The sequence below is a fragment of the Giraffa tippelskirchi genome, chromosome 9 (assembly GCF_054371585.1).
Source record: "Giraffa tippelskirchi isolate mGirTip1 chromosome 9, T2T-mGirTip1v1.2.pri, whole genome shotgun sequence".
NCBI lineage: Eukaryota > Metazoa > Chordata > Mammalia > Artiodactyla > Giraffidae > Giraffa > Giraffa tippelskirchi.
Genome location: NC_137283.1, coordinates 99580879 through 99599017, shown reverse-complemented (window position 1 = coordinate 99599017; position 18139 = coordinate 99580879). Strand labels below are relative to the sequence as shown.

The window sequence follows — 18139 nt, the reverse complement described above, 5'->3', positions numbered from 1 at the left end:
CAACACTGCCTTTCAAAATAAGAATTACTGTGTCCTGAAGAGACAAGTTAACTATATGAAACTAAGTGCTCTAGAATCAAGATTGAAATGAAAGCTCTAGGATATAACCACATTAAATGACAAAAACAGAACAGATCAAAATACCCTAATGGCAAATCAATAGGTTAGGTACTATCAGTCATGTCCAGCTTAATACATCATTACTGCAAGAGATATCAAGTCTCAAAGACAAAAATTTATAAGAAAGGGACTTAAAAGTTTACCAAGAAAAAAACAAGTCAGCTCAACATTGTGGCTCGGGTTTGAACTGCCCTGTTTTCACAATCAGACCATGTCCTGGCTAAGAGTCAACTGCTTAACAACCCAGGCCTTTCCTTTTCCTTTAGTTCTAGTAAGAATGCTAAAGCCCACAGAAGTACTAATACTGAGAGATTAGGAAGATATCACATTAAGAATCATACTACACTAGGAAGTCAGTAAAAGTACAGAAATAAGAAATTACCTAAACCATAGTCTTGATGTTTTAGAATAGGTTTAAGTGAATGTGCAATAACAACTTTTATAATCACTGCTTAGGTACGTCTTTTATCAGCTGCTTAAGTTGTCTGAAGATCTCAGAAGACTCATCCATACTAAATTTGTAGTCATTGTTTAAGATCTTTCAGAAAATTTAATTAGTCTATTTTGGAATTAATATTTAAATGCTCAAGAAAAATTGCGATTCTTAAATTTTTTTCTGTATGAATTCAATGAAGTGATCATTAAACTAAGTACATACCGCTTTCAGTATTCCTCATGCTTAAAGTCCCTCAGACAATGAAAGAATTGATTATCATTTCCCAAATTCAAACTCCAGGACAGAAAGCTTGCAATTATGGAATCCTTGCTACAATCTAAAGGAAGAAGTTATTCTAAAAGCATTTAAGAAAGACAAAGCTTGAGTTGTCTGTTCCTACCAAACAGTCATTGCTTGGGTTTAAAGACAAATGAATCATAACTTAGTAGGAATCATGTTTCCATATTAACCACTTGGATGGGTGCCATGATATATGACTGAGATTACCATACACTCTCTTCTTCCAACCACAGGATTTAAATTGTGTTGAAGGTAAGTCCCCAAGACATAAAAAAGAATCTGAAGCATAAATTGTTGGCTCAAGAAAGAAAGGAAAACTCAGAAAGTCAATATCCTAAGAAAGCGTCTCTTTGACCAGCTACCAGATCTTTAAGTCTACCATGGAATTGTGAGAAGGCGTCTTGGAGAAACAAAAGCTTTAATCATATTAATCTGACACATGAGAATAAACATCAAAAAAATTTAGAAAAATCACATGATTCTGGCAAATCATAATAAATATTTACCACACTCAGCACATCTTGGGTGAAAAAAAACAACCACCACAGAAAAGGGTTCATCTGACTTGTTAGCTTTATGAGCGTCACCTTCGTGGCATTTGTTCCTGAGGGAATGAAAGAAGGGATCTCAGGAAAACCCACCCCCTTCAAAAAATATATCAAACCCAAACAAAACAAAAACATTTTAGGAATACAAGTACAATGTTTGCAAAATCAAAGCACAGTTGTTAATTAATGCAATTCATGTGCTGGTATCACAGTGACCCACAATGATTGTACAGCTTTTCACGTCATGAGGATAAACCTGAATTTACAAAACCTGATGGTGGGGGCGGGGGGTGGCATTCAGAATGGTGTCCACGTCTATAAATGCCACGGTGACATCCTGGAGGGGGCTGGCTTTGGTGGGGGAGGGTGAATCTTGGCCAGAAAGCTTTTCATGATCATGGCTTTTTTCTCATTTCCTCATCCCAATCAAAATCCAATGGTTCGTCATCTAGTTCTGGTAAAGTGAAGAGAGATGTTTTGGAAAGACTTAGTTTCTCAGTGGATGTGTCCAGCTGAAAAGTTTTCCTCTTCCTGCCAAGCGCGGTAGCTGTGGCCACAGGAGGGGGCCTGGGGCCGCCCTCACCCAGGTTTTTACTTTCAGGAGGAGGAGGGGATTCTGATTTGGATTCAGAGGGGGAAGTAAAGGAGAAGTTTGCCAATCTGGCTAACGTGCAAGCATGAACCTTGCTGCTTTTATTACTGCACGAAACCTCTTCCTTTCTGACTCTTTCACTAGCAAGATGGAAACGCCCCATGCCGTTACCAAGCTCTAACTCAGGCTGGACAGTTCCCTTTGCAGGGGAGCGTTCCCTCTTCTCTCCTGGTCTGTCTTTGCAGGGTGGCTGCCGTGACATCCCCCTTGTCTCATCCTTCAGCTGAGCCGAGCTTCTAATTCTGGAGGGGGAGGCCAGCTTTTCCGGACCCTTCCCAGGCAGAGCTGCTCCTCCTTCTGCTCTGCGCTGGGGAGTTTCAGGACTCTGACCTACTGGTTTACTGGTGCCAGGAGACACAGGGCCATGGTCTTCAGGGGAGTGGGTCAGTTTTGACTTCTGTTTGAAAGTGTATTTTGCCAGTTTGGCCACAGGGGCACCCAGACTCTCAACACTTTCATGGTGGGGCTCTTGCGTCTGAGCGCATGACTTCTGTCTCTTTCTTTTGGGAGTTTCCAGTGCTCTCTCTGGGCTCTGGATAGAAGTGGGCTGAGGATGAGAAGGGCTTGTGGGTTGTGAGGGCGGCCTGATGGGATTCCTGCACAACTCCTGGGCCCTCGCCTTGTGCAGCTTGTGCAGTTTCCTGGGAACGTGATGAGTCAGCACCAAGTCGGGTTCATCAGCAGATACGGCCACTTCAGAAACTGTGGTGGCTTTTCTTGCCCTTTCACCCTCACGGCTGTCTGGCCTCAATGGAGCTTCTGTCTCTCCTGCTGCTGGAAGTGGTTCAGTCTCCAATTTGCTCCTTTGGCCTGCCTCCCTTTCCTCCTTACCCTGAGATCTGCTGCTGCAGATTTTCAAAGCCATTGCCCTCCTACTTGTTTTGGGGCTAGGAGACACAGGAGCAGTGCTTTTAGGTTCAACTGGATGAGTTGCCATGGAGTCGAACCAATCCAAACTGTCGTCCTGGCTATTTCTGTGCTTCTCTGAATGCTTTCCCAGATGGGAAGGGGGACTGAGAAGTGGGCTTCCCCCGAGACTGCCTCCAATAGAGAACTGATGTGAGCTACAGTTTACTTCCTGCTGCGACGATGTTCTCAAGTTTGATTCTTTCCAGGCATCACCTCCCAGGAGTCATCTCTGCTTCCATGGCCTGTGGCTGGGATTGATCCACATTCCGATTCTGTAACCTGCAGCATATAAGGAAAACATGTATTGCTTTCATCTTTTCCTTTCTTTATTCTCTGAGATGCCATCTAAGGGTTTAAGTCCAACATAACTCCAGGCTAAAACCACATAACCGTTTCTTAGAGCAGCAGGAGGAAATTATCCTTTTTCATCATGATAGAATACAAGTGCTCTGATAATCATACTAATTTAACCTAAAACTGTAGTAAAATAAAGAAAGTGAAAGAGCAGTTTTATCTATATTTTCAGATCTCTCTGAAAGTCTGTTTCATTCATCAGATTGTTGGAAGGTCAGTCTTTTCTCCTGTGTTAAATGTTTATCTACAAGACAGCCTGGTGGCTATGTGCACAGTAGCTGACTGCTGACCAAGGGAAGTGGCTCGAGCTATTTTGCAACCAGTCTGCAGAGCCGAACCAAAGGGAAAGACTAGAGATTACGACCTCCTCAAACCTCTTTAATTAAATGAGGTACTGAATTTTAGTGCATCTAAAAAGTGACCTTCCTCAAGAGTAAAGAGACTATGATTCCTCTGTGCTTGGCACCCCCTGCCCCCTCCAGCAGTCACCCTCGTGGCAGGCCTCCCCCAGGCAGCCATGACATCTTTCCTGCCAAGCCCAGCACGTTTCAGCATCTGTTCTGGGCAGCCACTCCCCATCAGACTGATACAGAGTTAAAACCCACTGACCTGCCGAGAATGACGGCGTTCACCTTGTGACATTCATTTTAAATCTTGGGCATGTTAGAAACTGAAATAGCCAGAGGACCAATTTCTAACAGGGATTACAGCAGCTTTTCAAAAAGAGGTCCCTTAGAAAGCCCTTCCTAACAACACAGAAATGCCTTTTCAGTATAAGGAGCAATATGACTCTGCTTCCCCGCACTAAATCCGAAAAGAAACTACACTAAAAAGCTAATAAGTAAATTTTTCTAAAAATCATGGGTTATCATAGAAAAGGAACAGAAGATATCAAAATTAAATGGATTTAAATTTAAATGTATTTAAATACATTAACACATTAATGATAGCTCTCTCTGGGAAATAAGATTATGTGTGATTTTTTTCCTGTATTAATTCATTATTACTACTTTCAAAATATTTTATAAAAAATGTGTATTGGAACTTCCCTGGTGGTCCAGTGGCTACGAGTCTGTGCTCCCAAAGCAGGGGGGCCAAGTTCAATCCTTGGTCAGGGAACTAGATCTAATACATGCGGCAAGCAACTAAAAATCCTACATGCCGCAACTAAGACCTGGCACAGTCAAATAAATAAATAAACAAATAAACATTTTTTTTTAAAAAAAGAATGTATTATTGCTTACAATCAGGAAAAACACACTAAAAAATTATTTTTAAAATTTGGGCTACAGTCACTCATAGTAGACTTGGGAACAATAATACAGAAAATCTGAATTCACTGTAACCACAGTCAGACCAAAAAAGACAAAAACAAAAACAAACCCAAATAGCTTTCAAAATTACTACTATCTAGTATACTTTCAGTATCAAATTGAGGTCAGGGATACTCATAATTGTTAACACTCCATAACTTGAATAATTTATGGGAATTTTAAGGGTACTTCTATTGAAACTCTGTACTTTACTATACCACCTAAAAGACATCTTCACACTCTCTTTTGAGATGAGTAGGACAGCTGCCATTTGAGGCTGGCTGTCACTAGTAGAGGGGCTTCCCCAGTGGTTCAGCAGTAAAGAATCTGCCTGCAATGCAGGAGGCACAGGAGATGCCCTGCTTTTCGGGGCACCTGATTTTGTTGCTGTGAGGATCAGCTCAGGAATTCTTGCATTACAAAGAAATATCAGAAGGGAAAAAAAAATTTTTTTTAAGGCAGAATCCTATCTTTCAGACGATCACTTACTCTTTCTGTGTTTTCCTTCCTTCCCTTCAGGAGGGTCATCTTGAATCTGGTAAGTGCAATTGCCCTTTTTCTATCATACAACACTACTCTGAGACTCACAGTCCTTCCTTTCCTGAATCTGACATGTGTCAGTCTGGGGTAGTCAAATGAGTTTCTGCTCACTCAAAATGTGAGAATCCTCTCCAAATGCAAAGCCAAGCCCAGGACAGAACTGAAAAGGATCGGCTACCTCAAACCGTAAAAGAACCAAAGGAAGAGTATTGATCTTAACACTATGCTCTTGATCATGAAAAGGCCAGGAGACCAGAAGATAAAGAGGCCGATTTTAGACAAAACTCAAGTTGACTGGGTATCAGCAGGACAAAACCAGCTCCCACTTTTCCCCAGAAAGCTGTGCTGGGGTTTTATAAATAGAACGAGAACACTGCTGGATGAAGGGAGTGAGCAAAATAGGAGAGAGATGCCAGGAAAAGAATTCTCAAGGTTTTGCTTCAACAGCTAATCATCCCAATGTGCTCCCCAAATTCTCCCTGTGTAGCCGCTAGGTTCTCACATGCTCTCTATTCCCCAGTGCCCAGCTTTGAGATCAACACTGGTAACCACGCTCAGGTCAATGATTAACCCACTCGCACCAGCAGGAAGAGGCCTGATGGACACACTTGCCATCCTTCACTCCTTCAACACAGGCACAGACTGAAAGTCTAGCTCTGTGATAGAAGCTCACGTATTTAGGGAGTATGCAGGGCTCAGATGATAAAGAATCTGCCTGCAATGCAAGAGACCTGGGTTCCATCCCTGGGTCAGGAACATCCCCTGGAGGAGGGCATGGCAACCCATTCCAGTATTCTTGCCTGGAGAATCCCAGGGACAGTGGAGCCTGGCAGGTTGCAAAGAATCAGACATGACTGAGCGGCTCTTTCTTTCAAGCGTAAAAGTTCAGACAAAAATCCTTGTGATACGTGTGACATGTTCCTTCCCACATGTCCACAGTAACAAGTCACTAGAAAAGGGGGTTTTGAGACACTGCTCCTGTCATGCTTGCGTTGTTCCCCTGTAGGATGAAAAACAGATTTACCTCTTTAACATAAAATGTCATTCTTCCTGAGGAATTTTTTCAGTCTGGCTGTTAAATTGTAAATTTTTAAAAGTCACAGATTTGGGAGCGTAGTAGGGAAGGAAATCATGATGCTGGAGGGAGGGTCAGAGCTGCTGCTAACAGACCAGAAGGGCCTTTTCCGGATGAAGCCAGTGCTGTACTCTTACCTCCACTTCCAGAACCTTCCCAGGCTTGGGCTGGCCTGAAAGCAGTTTGTGCCTCAGTCTCTACCTGCGATTTTCTTCCACCTGGGTTATACAAAGACTGTGTGTTCTTAGTCACTTAGTTCTCAGCCTGTGGAATTCTCCATACAAGAGTACTGGAGTGGGTTGCCATTCCCTTCTCCAACGGATCTTCCTGACCCAGGGGTTGAATCCAGGTCTCCTGCCTTGTAGGCAAATTCTTCTAAGCTACTAGGGAAGCTGCCATATAAAGACTAATAATCAAATATTTATTATGCTTGGAGAAAAGCTTTAGACAATAAGAAGTGAATTAAAATATTAATAAGCATGAAGATTCTTTATGCAAATACCCTTGCACATGTCCTCTCCTGGTGAGGACACATGATACAGCCAGCTTATAAAATACTTTGTGTCTGGGTCTGGCCTGGGATGAAAGAGACCACTTTCCTGGTGGCCAATTTTCTCTTCCTCAACAGCAGTTCCAGCCACCTCTCTGAACAGCACTACCTCTTATACTGAGCCAAAGAAAGAGAAGAGGGAAAAAGCGGTGGTAGTAAACAGGATACAGCCCATTCACCAGGGTTTCTCAATGGAAACTGTGCGTTATATTGGGTGTAAACTGTAGGTGGCATACCTTGGTCCTTCTCACACAATCAGGACCCAGTTGATTATACACAGTAAAGGACCAGTCCATGTTCTCCATAAGGCTCACTAAACCAGTGAGCCAAGGAAACACAGCTGTGGAAGGTGGTCCCCACAGAGGCTGCCATCAGTCCCCTCCTTCCCATATGTCTACACCACTTCTCCCATCAAGAGGTGGTGTCCATTTCCCTTCACCTTGCATGTGGGCTGACCCCGTGACTTGCTCTGACCTGTAAAATGTGGCAGAAGTGATGTCATGTCCGCCCCGGCCCAGCCCACGAGAGGCTAGCGGCTTTCACTTTTGCTCAGCTACTTGCGTCCTAAGCTACCATCTCAGAATTGCTACTAACTTACAGTAGAAAGAGCTCCTGGCCAAGTAAGCCGCCCCAGCAAAGCCACCACATATGTGACAGAAACTCTCTTCGAAGTTCCAATCCCAGCTGAGCTCCCAGCTAAATGTAGGTGTATTGAGTGACCCCAGCTGGTACTATGTGGAACAGAAATAAACATCCCCACTGAATGCCCCTGAATTTCTGACTCCCAGAAAGTGAGCACTAAAAGGGTATGGTGGGTTTTTTTTTAAGCCACTGAGCTTTGATGGAGTAGATTACGTAGCACCAAGTAACTGAAATCTCCTATATAGATTTTCCACTTACTTTACACTTCTTTTGTTTCACTAAATGCCAAACAAGCACATTCCATTACATGCCTTTCTTGGTTTTATTTTCTCACCTTTCAAGTCTTCTCAGTTCTTCACTCAAGAGGTTGGGCAGCTCCAGCTTTTCCAGAATAAGTTCACACTGCCTCTGGTACTGCTCCAGAGGGTTTTCAGGAAAGGAAGTGTGGAGTGCATTCACACCTCCTAGCAGCGCACCTCCCTGACAGGGTGAGAAAATGGAAAATACCAGGGAGAGTCACCAGGCCTGCACACAGGGAAGTACACGCTAGGGACCACTGATCCCAGGTGGTTAAGACCAACCCCCTACATCCCCATCACGGCTATCAGAATCACCTGGGAGCCTGATTCAAACGCCAGTAGTCCTCCCCCCCAGTTCCCAGTGGCATGCATTGCTCTGGGAAGCCATAGTGTCTTGAGTGGAACCATGAGCATCTCTCAGGTGTGTTGAGGAGAAAAAGGATTAAGACCCACTACTTTACACTAGTGGGTAAAACAATGCAGACTGTTTCCATGACAATTTTTTTTGCTTCTTTTAAATGGTTCCCTTTGGATAAATTTCCAGGAATGAATAGGTCTAAAATATGGCCATTTTTGTAACTCCAGATATGTTATAAATTGTCTTTTTTTAAACAATGCTTGCAATTAGGGTTCAAATATTAGGTGCAAGATATGCTTACCTGCATGGAGGACTCCATTACCGACACCACTGTAACAGCATCTTCCAGAGTCACCGTATCACGAAACATCAGGCGAGCATGAGCTATGAAAGTTGCATTTAAAATGATGAGGAAATTATTTTTATGAATATCTAAGGTGACAAATGTAATATTCTCCTTGGTGCCCCCTACTCCAAAACGTATATTATTAATGTGCTTCTAATAACAAATATATTTTACTAGAACAAGCACAGATGTCTAAGTTCAAGTAGCTTTAAGTTTCTTTCTCTAATAAGGGGCCTAATTCTTCTGCCCCTGACAGCCCATGACAATTCTGTGTATTCACATGAAAAAGTACTCTGGGCTCCAGCAAAGAAAGGGGCTATATAAGCATATAATTGATATTCAGTAACTTTTAATTCTTACTCTCTCATCTATTATAATCCAAGCAAAACTAAAATTATTTCTCATCTCTGGTACATCTCTTTATCTGTTAGCTTTTCAAAACTACCAGACTTGCAAGCCTGAATCTTAGGTATTTCCTGCCTTAATATTAATTATAAATCCTTGAAAAAGTGAAGCAGTTTTGTTTTATGGAACTTTTTAGTTAAGCATATATCATATCATACAGTTAATTCACGTGAAAAAAAATTTTTAGGATTATTTAAGTAAGTGCTAAATGTGAAAGCCAGTATTTAGGGAAAAAAACTCTGGGGATGCATATTAGCTGCAAGTTTGCACGCAAGTCTCACACGTTAGGGATGGGACAGAGGACAGCACTGTTAACTCGACGTTACTGTGTTAGTGGTGGCTGTGAGTGGCAACTGGTGAGAAATAGCCCAGGATGCTATACATAAAACAGTTCCCAACAAAGGCATATTCAAATAGAGGCCATCGAGAAAGAAAACATACAGTAAATAAGACTTTCTAAATGAATGATGTCTTAAGTTACAGGAAGTTATGAGATGTCACAAAGATTCCTTTTCCTTACCGTCACTACATTCCACTCAACATCTATAATCTGTGTAGGTTTCATAGCTTCAAGCTTTTACTTTTTAACCAACTGGGAGCAAGCATCTCAGAGATCATCCTTACTCATCTCTGAATTCATGGTGCCAAGTCCCAAGCCTTGCTCACATTGTGTGTTTAGTCTTAGTCACGTCCAACTCTTTGTGACCCCGTGGACTGTAGCCCCGCCAGGCTCCTCTGTCCATGGAATTCTCCAGGCAAGAATACTGGAGTGAGTTGTCATTCCCTTCTCCAGGGGATTTTCCCAACCCAGGAATCAAACCCAGGTTTCCTGCATTGCAGGCGGATTCTTTACAGTTGGAGCCACCAGGAAAGCCCTAGCTCACACTGGGAACCCAATAAAAGTATTTGTTGAGTGAAATTAACCTTCTGCTAGTCGTATTAAGCTCTCCAGCAGGCGGATGGTGGTCCGGGCAGCGTTCCGGGAGTCACTCTGCCTTTGCATCTGGTAGTACCGGAGCAGAACTTGATTACCCTCATCAGACAGGGTGGGTTGTAGTTTCCTAATGAGGCAGAAGTAGGATTTCATCTTTTCCATGCTCCAGAGCTTCTCTGATTTGCTTGGGTAACCTGTATGTATCAGGTATTGGGTCAGTAATTTCTAAGAACAGACAAATATCTCATATTGAGGGTTTTGATAAAGTTCCTGTACTCATTTTTAAAAGGATAACCTTCTGGTTTTCTGGCCACTGAAATCTAGACCTGTCTTTAGACAGGTCTATAATAAATAGTCTTAGGCTCTAAGCTTAATAAAGGTAAGCTTTCTACAAGGGTTTAAATTATTCAGAATAATTCTGTTCTGCCATATACAATAATAAAGAGTACTTGGTAAGCCTAATTTTTTGACAAAAGCTCCACATTTAGGATTCTGCTTTATAAATTCAGTCCAGTTTTCTTTGTGTATAGGAGGTGAACCACATGGTAATTATGTATCATAAAGTTGCCCCTTTTCACCACAAAGGACACATGGCAAGCAAAGAAAGAGCCTGTTCCTCCTGCGCATTGTTCTAGGCTCGCTAACTGGGCTCACTGCTTCCTGTCTAAGCATCTCTCTATAGACTCTTAGGTGTGGTACCTTGGGTATTTATTTGATTTTCCTCAAGGAAAATTTCATTTATGTCTACACTGTCAATTTGAATGATTTGATCGTTTCCACATACCTTTGTTTTCTAAGATAAAAGAGGAAATGATACGATCCCAGTCTTCGTTCTTGGTATCAAGCAAAACGAGGATCAGGTCAAATCGACTTAAGAGTGGGCTGCTAAGGGCAATGTTCACTGACACAGACTCCCGGGGGTCATACTGGCCTTTGGGGTTAGTCGCTGCGAGGATGGTGGTCCTTGTGTTCAGTTTGCACACGAGGCTACCAAAAGAGGAGGTATAGTTCACTGACTGTTGAGATTCAAATGAAAAACAAGACTAAACTTATTAATAGAAAGGGGCAGCTCCTGTACCTTAAAAATTTAGCGACGAACATGTCAACGAGAACATGGAATGATACAAACACCAAGTTCAAATGAAGGACATATTTACACTAGCCTATTGAAGAGAAGTAAGTGCTCAAGACACATTTCTTATGCCCTGACTCTGAGCAGACCCCTCTAAGAGGTATATGAAGTTAAACCATACATGGATACTGCTCCTAAGGAGCTTGCAATCCATTTGCTATAATGGTGAGACACGGCAGAATACGGTAAGTTCTAGAAGCATAAACTTCCCAGGGGAAATAAAGATGACGTGTATTCATCTATGTGGATGGAAGAGACACTCAGAGAAACATTATGAAATGGTTTCTGAGCAAGGCCTTTTGTGACACATGGACTTGTTCTGTGCGTTCACTTACTGGTTTTGGTTCTTCTAAAAGTGAAAGAAACAGGCAGAAGGGAAAGGAAAGGAAGGAGCACGGGATGGAGGGGAGGAGGGATAGAAAAAGAAGAAACCAGGGAAACTGAAGGTTGATTAGCACAGTGTTTCTGAGGAGCAACAGTAAAGGGAAGGCTGAAAAGGTCGGGGCGTGGTGGGCTGGTTAGACGGGGAAGGACCACAGACGGGACACGTCGGGGAGATGAGGGCAGTGGCCGAGGAAGAGGCACGCAAGTCCTCGGCAGGACAGTGGCGGGATAGATATGGAGATGACATAACTCAGATGTTGTTTTTAAACTTGTTTATGATGGCCAAGTCCTCAAAATAATATGACACATTCACTGACAGTAACAAGTACAGAATTCCTTCTCTGTAAAAGTTGTCCGCTCTCTAGTGACGGCGGTTTTCAGCTGCAGCGCACAGCCCTGGGACTTCGGCAAACATGTGCTACATGTGTTAATCCTTGATCTATTTCCAGTTGGCTCCAGCAGTGACCTCATGCCCGAGGACTGAAACAGTCTGAGAATCTGTATTTGTGGTAAGTGGCACAAGCAGACACAGAAGAGAACAACAAATAAGATACTTTCACTGAAAACTAAATCTTCTTTTAAAAAAATTACTGATAGGGAAAAATTCTGAACATAGAGTCCACGTCTTATTCATATACCAAAATGACTTTGTAAAGGCAGCTGTTTAGAACTCAGAATCAGCTTGCCATAAAACCAATGTAATAAATGGTTCCTAACTAATCCCACAAAAAGCACCTTTAATCTAATACCGAAGAGGCTATTTGCACTTATCAGAAAAAAAGGAATATTGCTTCAATACTTGTAATAAAACAAAATACAACTGTTTATGAAATAATTGCTTAAAAATGATTTTCTGAGAGATAAAATTGGTTGTTCTTCCTCTCTCTGATCAAGTCATTTCCTGTGGGCAAAGGACTGTACTGAGAATTGAGAAAGGTGCATAGTTGGTCCCCGCCTTCGATTAGTTCACAACAGAACTGCTGGAGGACGGGGAAGCTCAACACTGCGCCCGCCAGACAGGACGTGTGCAACGGATGCTGGTGGCAGTTATCTGCAAAGAGAGAAGGACAATGGACAAGCAGAGACAGAAAGAAGGCGGTGAGTTATTCCTGAGGTAACTGGGAGAAAAGGCAAAGCAGCAGCTTTGGGAAGAGAGCTAAAGAAGATTTATATGTGAAGGAACAGTCTTCCTGGAGTGGGGGGGCAGCTTGTGGAGATTCGAGCAATGAAGGTCAAGGAGTAGGCAGGGGAACAGGAGATGGTGTGGGACAGTTAAGTCAGGCAGTGACCAGCAGCAAAGAGGAAGGTGGGGACAGCGCCAGGAGGGACAGAGTGGTCTTGGTCACTTGAAAGAGGGGAAGACAGTATGTAAGCCTGGTGGCTGCAAACCTGGTGGCTGCAAACAAACATGACCCACATTATCACCTGAAAGGGGCTTTAGAGAACAAAGATACTCACACAGCCTCATCCTAAGTACCATGTGCACAGCAGCAGCTCACCACATACTACTGAACGAGGAATTCACGAATGAGCGGAACGTAAGGGTCATTTCACCAACCCAGTATGAGTTCTACCGTCCTAATAACAAGAAGATAACTATCATATATGTAATACCAAGCACTGTGCCAGGCTTTATGTATACATGTTACCCCTGATCTTCACAACCACCTGAAAGGTAGATATTATTATCATCAACTTGGAAATAAGGAAACTAGATGTTCCCAGATGGTAATAATGACGGTCAAGGTTACGAGGGGAGCAACAGAACTGTGATTCAAACCCAGGTCAGCTTCACTCCAAAACCAACACTGCTGGACCTCCAGACTGTTACCCTGATGGTGAAATGTTTTAAGCACTTCCTGTGGTCTCAAAGATTGGGCCTGAGGTTTTAGGTATGCATTTCCTTGCCTTATGTCTTTCCGACTTAATTTGATCCCCCTTGAGGGCCTGTGACTTACTGTTATAGTGCTCATGCTGCCTGTCACATATTTAAATACTCAATGAACATGTGCTGAATAAGGGATAAATCAAAAATCTTTATTTAGTTCAGTATTTCTCAAATTCAGAGTCATTTTATACTCACAGGCTTCACCAGATACAAAATAATCATGCTGAAATTTTTTTTTCTGCATTAACTTCAAAGAATGACAACATTCCAGTTTTTGAAAAACCTGCTTTTCCATTGTTTAATCCACATGCTTCAACTTTCTTACATAAATTACATAAGTGAGTTTTACCCTGGCAGGCCCTCCAGAAAGCACTCTTGTTTTGTGACGGTCTTAACACTTTCATCACATCTGTATGGGTGATCCCCATCTTTGCTGACAGCTTTAATCACTACCTACAAGCTGGCACTTCCAAATTTAGCTCTGGCTGGTGGCAGCGGTTGCTCTGTGTGCAAACATGGTTTTCCTTTCTCCCTGGGGGCAGGGCAAGATTAAATTTCCCACCTGTAAATTTCCCATTTACAGTTAAGTAGGGCTTCCCTGGTAGCTCAGTTGGTAAAGAATCTGCCTGCAATGCGGGAGACCTGGGTTTGATCCCTGGGTTGGGAAGACCTTCTGGAGGCGAGCATGGCAACCCACTCCAGTATTCTTGACTGGAGAATCCCCATGGACAGAGGAGCCTGGTGGGCTACAGTCCCTGGGGTCACAGAGAGTCACGACTAGGCACAGCACAGCAGAGCCACCCAGGGCTGTAAAAATAAGACTCGCCGGTGAAGTGGGGGTAGAAGAGCATATCTACTTCCAGGTCAGGCTCCTAAGAACCTTCCTGGGCAACCTTCCCTGCTTTTCTCCCTCTCTGTTGGTACAGATGAGGATAAAAAGCCCTGGAGTCAGCCAGCCACCTGAGGGACTACACGGCGCAGAGCGCCCCACCCTCCACCCACGTCACACTGTGACTAAAGCAAGAAACACTCCCTCTGGCGAAACACTGCAGGCAAGACATGAGCACAGGACAGAAGTGACCAGTTTTCAAGGAGTGATGAAAGGGAGTAGACAGCTCAGAAATCTGAGGCTTTGAAGGGCTGGAGAAAACAACTGCCTCTAGACCTCAGAGAGTAAAGGGGAAGACTGAAACAGGCTCTGAATAACAAAGTCCCAGCCAGCTTTCTCAGCTGTAAAATGTGACCCAGATGAAGGGTGAAGCCTTCGGCTTAGACGGCCTTTTTATTAAGTTGAATAAAAGTGGTATGGAGACCCTCCAATGTTCACAGCATGCTATTCATAATAGCCAAGAGGAGGAAGCAATACAAGTGTCCACGGGTGAATGAATGGATGAATACACACACTCACACAATGAAATATTATTTAGCCTAAAATAAAGGAAACCAAGGGCTTCCCTTGGAGCTCAACTGGTAAAGAATCCGCCTGCAATGCGGGAGACCTGGGTTCAATCCCTGGGTTGGGAAGATGCCCTGGAGAAGGGAAAGGCTACCCATTCCAGTATTCTGGCCTGGAGAATCCCACGGACTGTATAGTCCATGGGGTTGCAAAGTCAGACACAATTGAGCGACTTTCACTTCACTTTACTCCAAAGGAGATTCTGCCACATAATACAATATGGATGAACCTTGAGGACATTATGCTAATTAATGCCACAAAAGACAGGTGTGGAGCAGTCTTACCCTGGAGATGTGGTTCCCAAGCCTGGCTAGTCAGTGAGCATGCAGGTGGGTTTTAATAATACAGACTCCCAGGTCCCACCTCTGAGATTCTGACTGAGGACAGGTATGGGCTAGAAGACAGAAAATCAGCTCAGTGTGGACTGGTGCCGTGGCTCTTCTGCGACTGTCAGAATCACAGCGTACAATAAATGTTCACTTGTCTGTCTCGCTGCAAGGCTGTGCGCATCTTGAGAACAAAAGCCTTGTCTTTTTCTTTTCCTGCTATTAGTAGCAATCAGAGACCATAATGCTTCTGAGCGTTCAAGACATGTTTACCGAGCAGAACAACAAACTGTCATCTTGTTGTTTTTAAATTTCAGACTTCTTCTACCCAGGTATGTGAATATAATTTAGTAGCAGCAAATATATAATTGCAATGTCAAATATTTTCCTAAAATGTGTCCTCAGCCAATAGTGAGGGCATCTTCTATTATTTAAGAATCAGATACCCTGCCCTTGAGGAGATGCTATCCTAGTTAAGATTGAAAAGAACCTGGAAAACACATGAAACATTATCTTTCTCAAATAATTATTTTGTTTAGCATTCTACAGACTTAAAGATCATTGCCATATAAGGCACTCTCAAATGACTTCACACAGTCGTGTGGCACTGTGCTGCCATTTGCAGGTGCGGAGACTGACTGGTACAATTTCAAACGGTAAATTAAAGCACTGACACCCCTTTTTATCTCATACTGCATCCTTTTCTTCATGGTCTCCTCTTCTACTTCGTTTAGCAGCCAGGACAAAATGTAAGATGTTAAACTCCCCAAACTTTAACAATGTTTTCAGATTTAAATAACATAAGCAGAGCACAATAACACTACTGGTCTTTTCAACCACATATGGATTCAACAAGACTGATGTTTTGGTTACTGATGCTGTAAGTTACATCCTTAGTAGACATCCTGAGGGCTTTAGCATTTTTTTTCTATTCTGACTGCCCCCTAACAAGCTTTTATACTGAAAAATCATATTGACTGGTTCTCTCCCAGCCCCTTGTACATATGAATAGTGGGTGAATGGCTTATGATACACCTTTGCAGGTATATGCCCACCACATGGAGAAACTTCAACCTCAACTCAAAAAACAGTTTGTGGAACTGGCACAATTACACGGAACAATTAAGAATGTGATTCTTATTTTTTAAAAGAACTCTCCACCTCTGTGCAGCGTATATAAAGTCTCACACACACACACACACACACACACGTTTGAGAGATTCCCCGCAGCCTTGGCAGCCAGCTAGACGTTCTGATTCTGAGGTTCACGTTAAAGAGAGATTAAAATTTAAAAAGAAATTGCTTCACAAGTCAATCAGACTTCAGTCACTTGAGACGTGAGACAGACAATGACAGAGAAAAAACAAAAGCAGACACATTCGAGAGTTCCCAAAAAGGATGTAGCAAAGTATCAAATATCTCAAAGAATATCTTGGCATGGTCTTAGAACATTTGGATGATGATGGCTCAGTGAGGACTCCTACACTAGGGGACAGAAACCAGAGGATGAAAAGTCTTTGAGCTGGAGAGGGAAGAGTAGTAAAGTGTTTCAAGAGCAAAATTCAGAGTATCCTTATTTTGTTTTAGTTGAATACATGACTAAGTACTTCCTTTTCATACTTAACTCATCTTACCTGCTTACTGATGAACAATTTGACACGCTTTATGTCTCTAGAGACATTTTCTGAAAAGGTCCACACTTGGCAATTAACTGTATACCTCCCATCAGGAAGATTAACAGGCTGCTAATGAGGGAGAGTGAACTTAAGGCTCTGAAAACTTCTGGCCAAAAAATTAGATGAGCTACTGTTGGGGGGCGATCAGACTTTTTCATAAGTCATTGAGTGACCCAGAGTCAGTGCTATGAAAAATGAACACACACGCTAAAGTGGAACTTGAAGAGTGTTTTCCTTTGTTCCTGCCACCAAGGAGACGACAGAGGGACAGTGGTGACTGAGGGCACACTTAACTGCCAGCCCAAGAGCAAAGCCAACATGTGGCATATTCTTACACTTTTCTGTTAAGTGATATAACTGCTGTTACAGTGATGTCAAAATAAAAGTTGAAAAAAAAAAAAACCTAAAGGACAACTTGAATGGAGGAAGAAAGGTCACATAATTGGTGGTAACTATGATCTGGGGAGAAACTGTAAGAACTCCTACAAAATTTCACATGCTAGCAAGGTAACACTCAAAATCGTTCAGGCTAGGCTTAAACAGTATGTGAACCAAGAACTTCCAGATGTATAAGCTGGATTAGAAAAGGCAGAGGAACCAGAGATCAAATTGCCAACATCCATTGAATCACAGAAGAAACAAAAGAATTTCAGAAAAACATCTACTTCTGCTTCATTGATTACACTAAAGCCTTTGACTTTGTGGATCACAACAAACTGTAGAAAATTCTGAAAGAGATGGGAATATTAGACCACCTTACTTGCCTCCTGAGAGACCAGTATGCAGGTCAAGAAGCAACAGTTAGAACCAGACATGGAACAACAGACTTGTTCAAAACTGGGAAAAGAATATGTCAAGGTTGTATATTGTCACCCTGCTTATTTAACTTATTTACAGAATATATCATGTGAAATGCTAGACTGGATGAAGCACAAGTGGAATCAAGATTGCTGGGAGAAATATCAATAACCTCAGATATGCAGATGACACCACCTTTATGGCAGAAAACAAAGAGGAACTAAAGAGTTCTTGATGAAGGTGAAAGAGGAGAGCGAAAAAGCTCACTTAAAAGTTAGCATTCAAAAAACTAAGATTATGGCATCTGGTCCCATCACTTCATGGCAAATAGATGGGGAAACAATGGAAACAGTGACAGACTATTTTCTTGGGCTCCATAATCACTGCAGACGGTGACTGCAGCCATGAAATTAAAAGATGCTTGCTCCTTGTAAGAAAAGCTATGACAAACCTAGACAGCATATTAAAAAGCAGAGACATTACTTTGCCAAAATAAACTTTGGTCCATATAATCAAAACTTGGTCTTTCCAGTAGTCATGTACAGATGTGAGAGCTGGACCATAAAGAAGGCTGAGTGCTTAAGAATTGATGCTTTAGGACTGTGGTGTTGGAGAAGACTCTTGAGAGTCCCTTGGACAGTAAGGAAATCAAACCAGACAATCCTAAAGGAAATCAGTCCTGACTATTCATTGGAAGG

At 42.5% G+C, this 18139-nt stretch overlaps 1 protein-coding gene and 1 long non-coding RNA gene across 2 annotated transcripts in view; one reads left to right on the top strand and one right to left on the bottom strand.

The window, feature by feature from the left end:
- Nucleotides 1-1257: 1257 nt before the first annotated feature.
- MCM9 (minichromosome maintenance 9 homologous recombination repair factor) overlaps nucleotides 1258-18139 on the bottom strand; it is an 80089-nt gene continuing 63207 nt past the window's right edge. Inside the window, 6 exon segments of the mRNA XM_081530901.1 lie at nucleotides 1258-3180; nucleotides 3182-3244; nucleotides 7774-7919; nucleotides 8398-8480; nucleotides 9772-9975; nucleotides 10566-10768. Of these exon segments, the coding sequence (XP_081387027.1) occupies nucleotides 1800-3180; nucleotides 3182-3244; nucleotides 7774-7919; nucleotides 8398-8480; nucleotides 9772-9975; nucleotides 10566-10768 (2080 nt within the window). The 3' untranslated portion in view covers nucleotides 1258-1799.
- On the top strand, nucleotides 12257-17045 carry LOC145521973 (uncharacterized). Its single transcript, XR_014065815.1, has 2 exons — nucleotides 12257-12395; nucleotides 14112-17045. It is a non-coding gene; the product is annotated as an uncharacterized LOC145521973 (long non-coding RNA).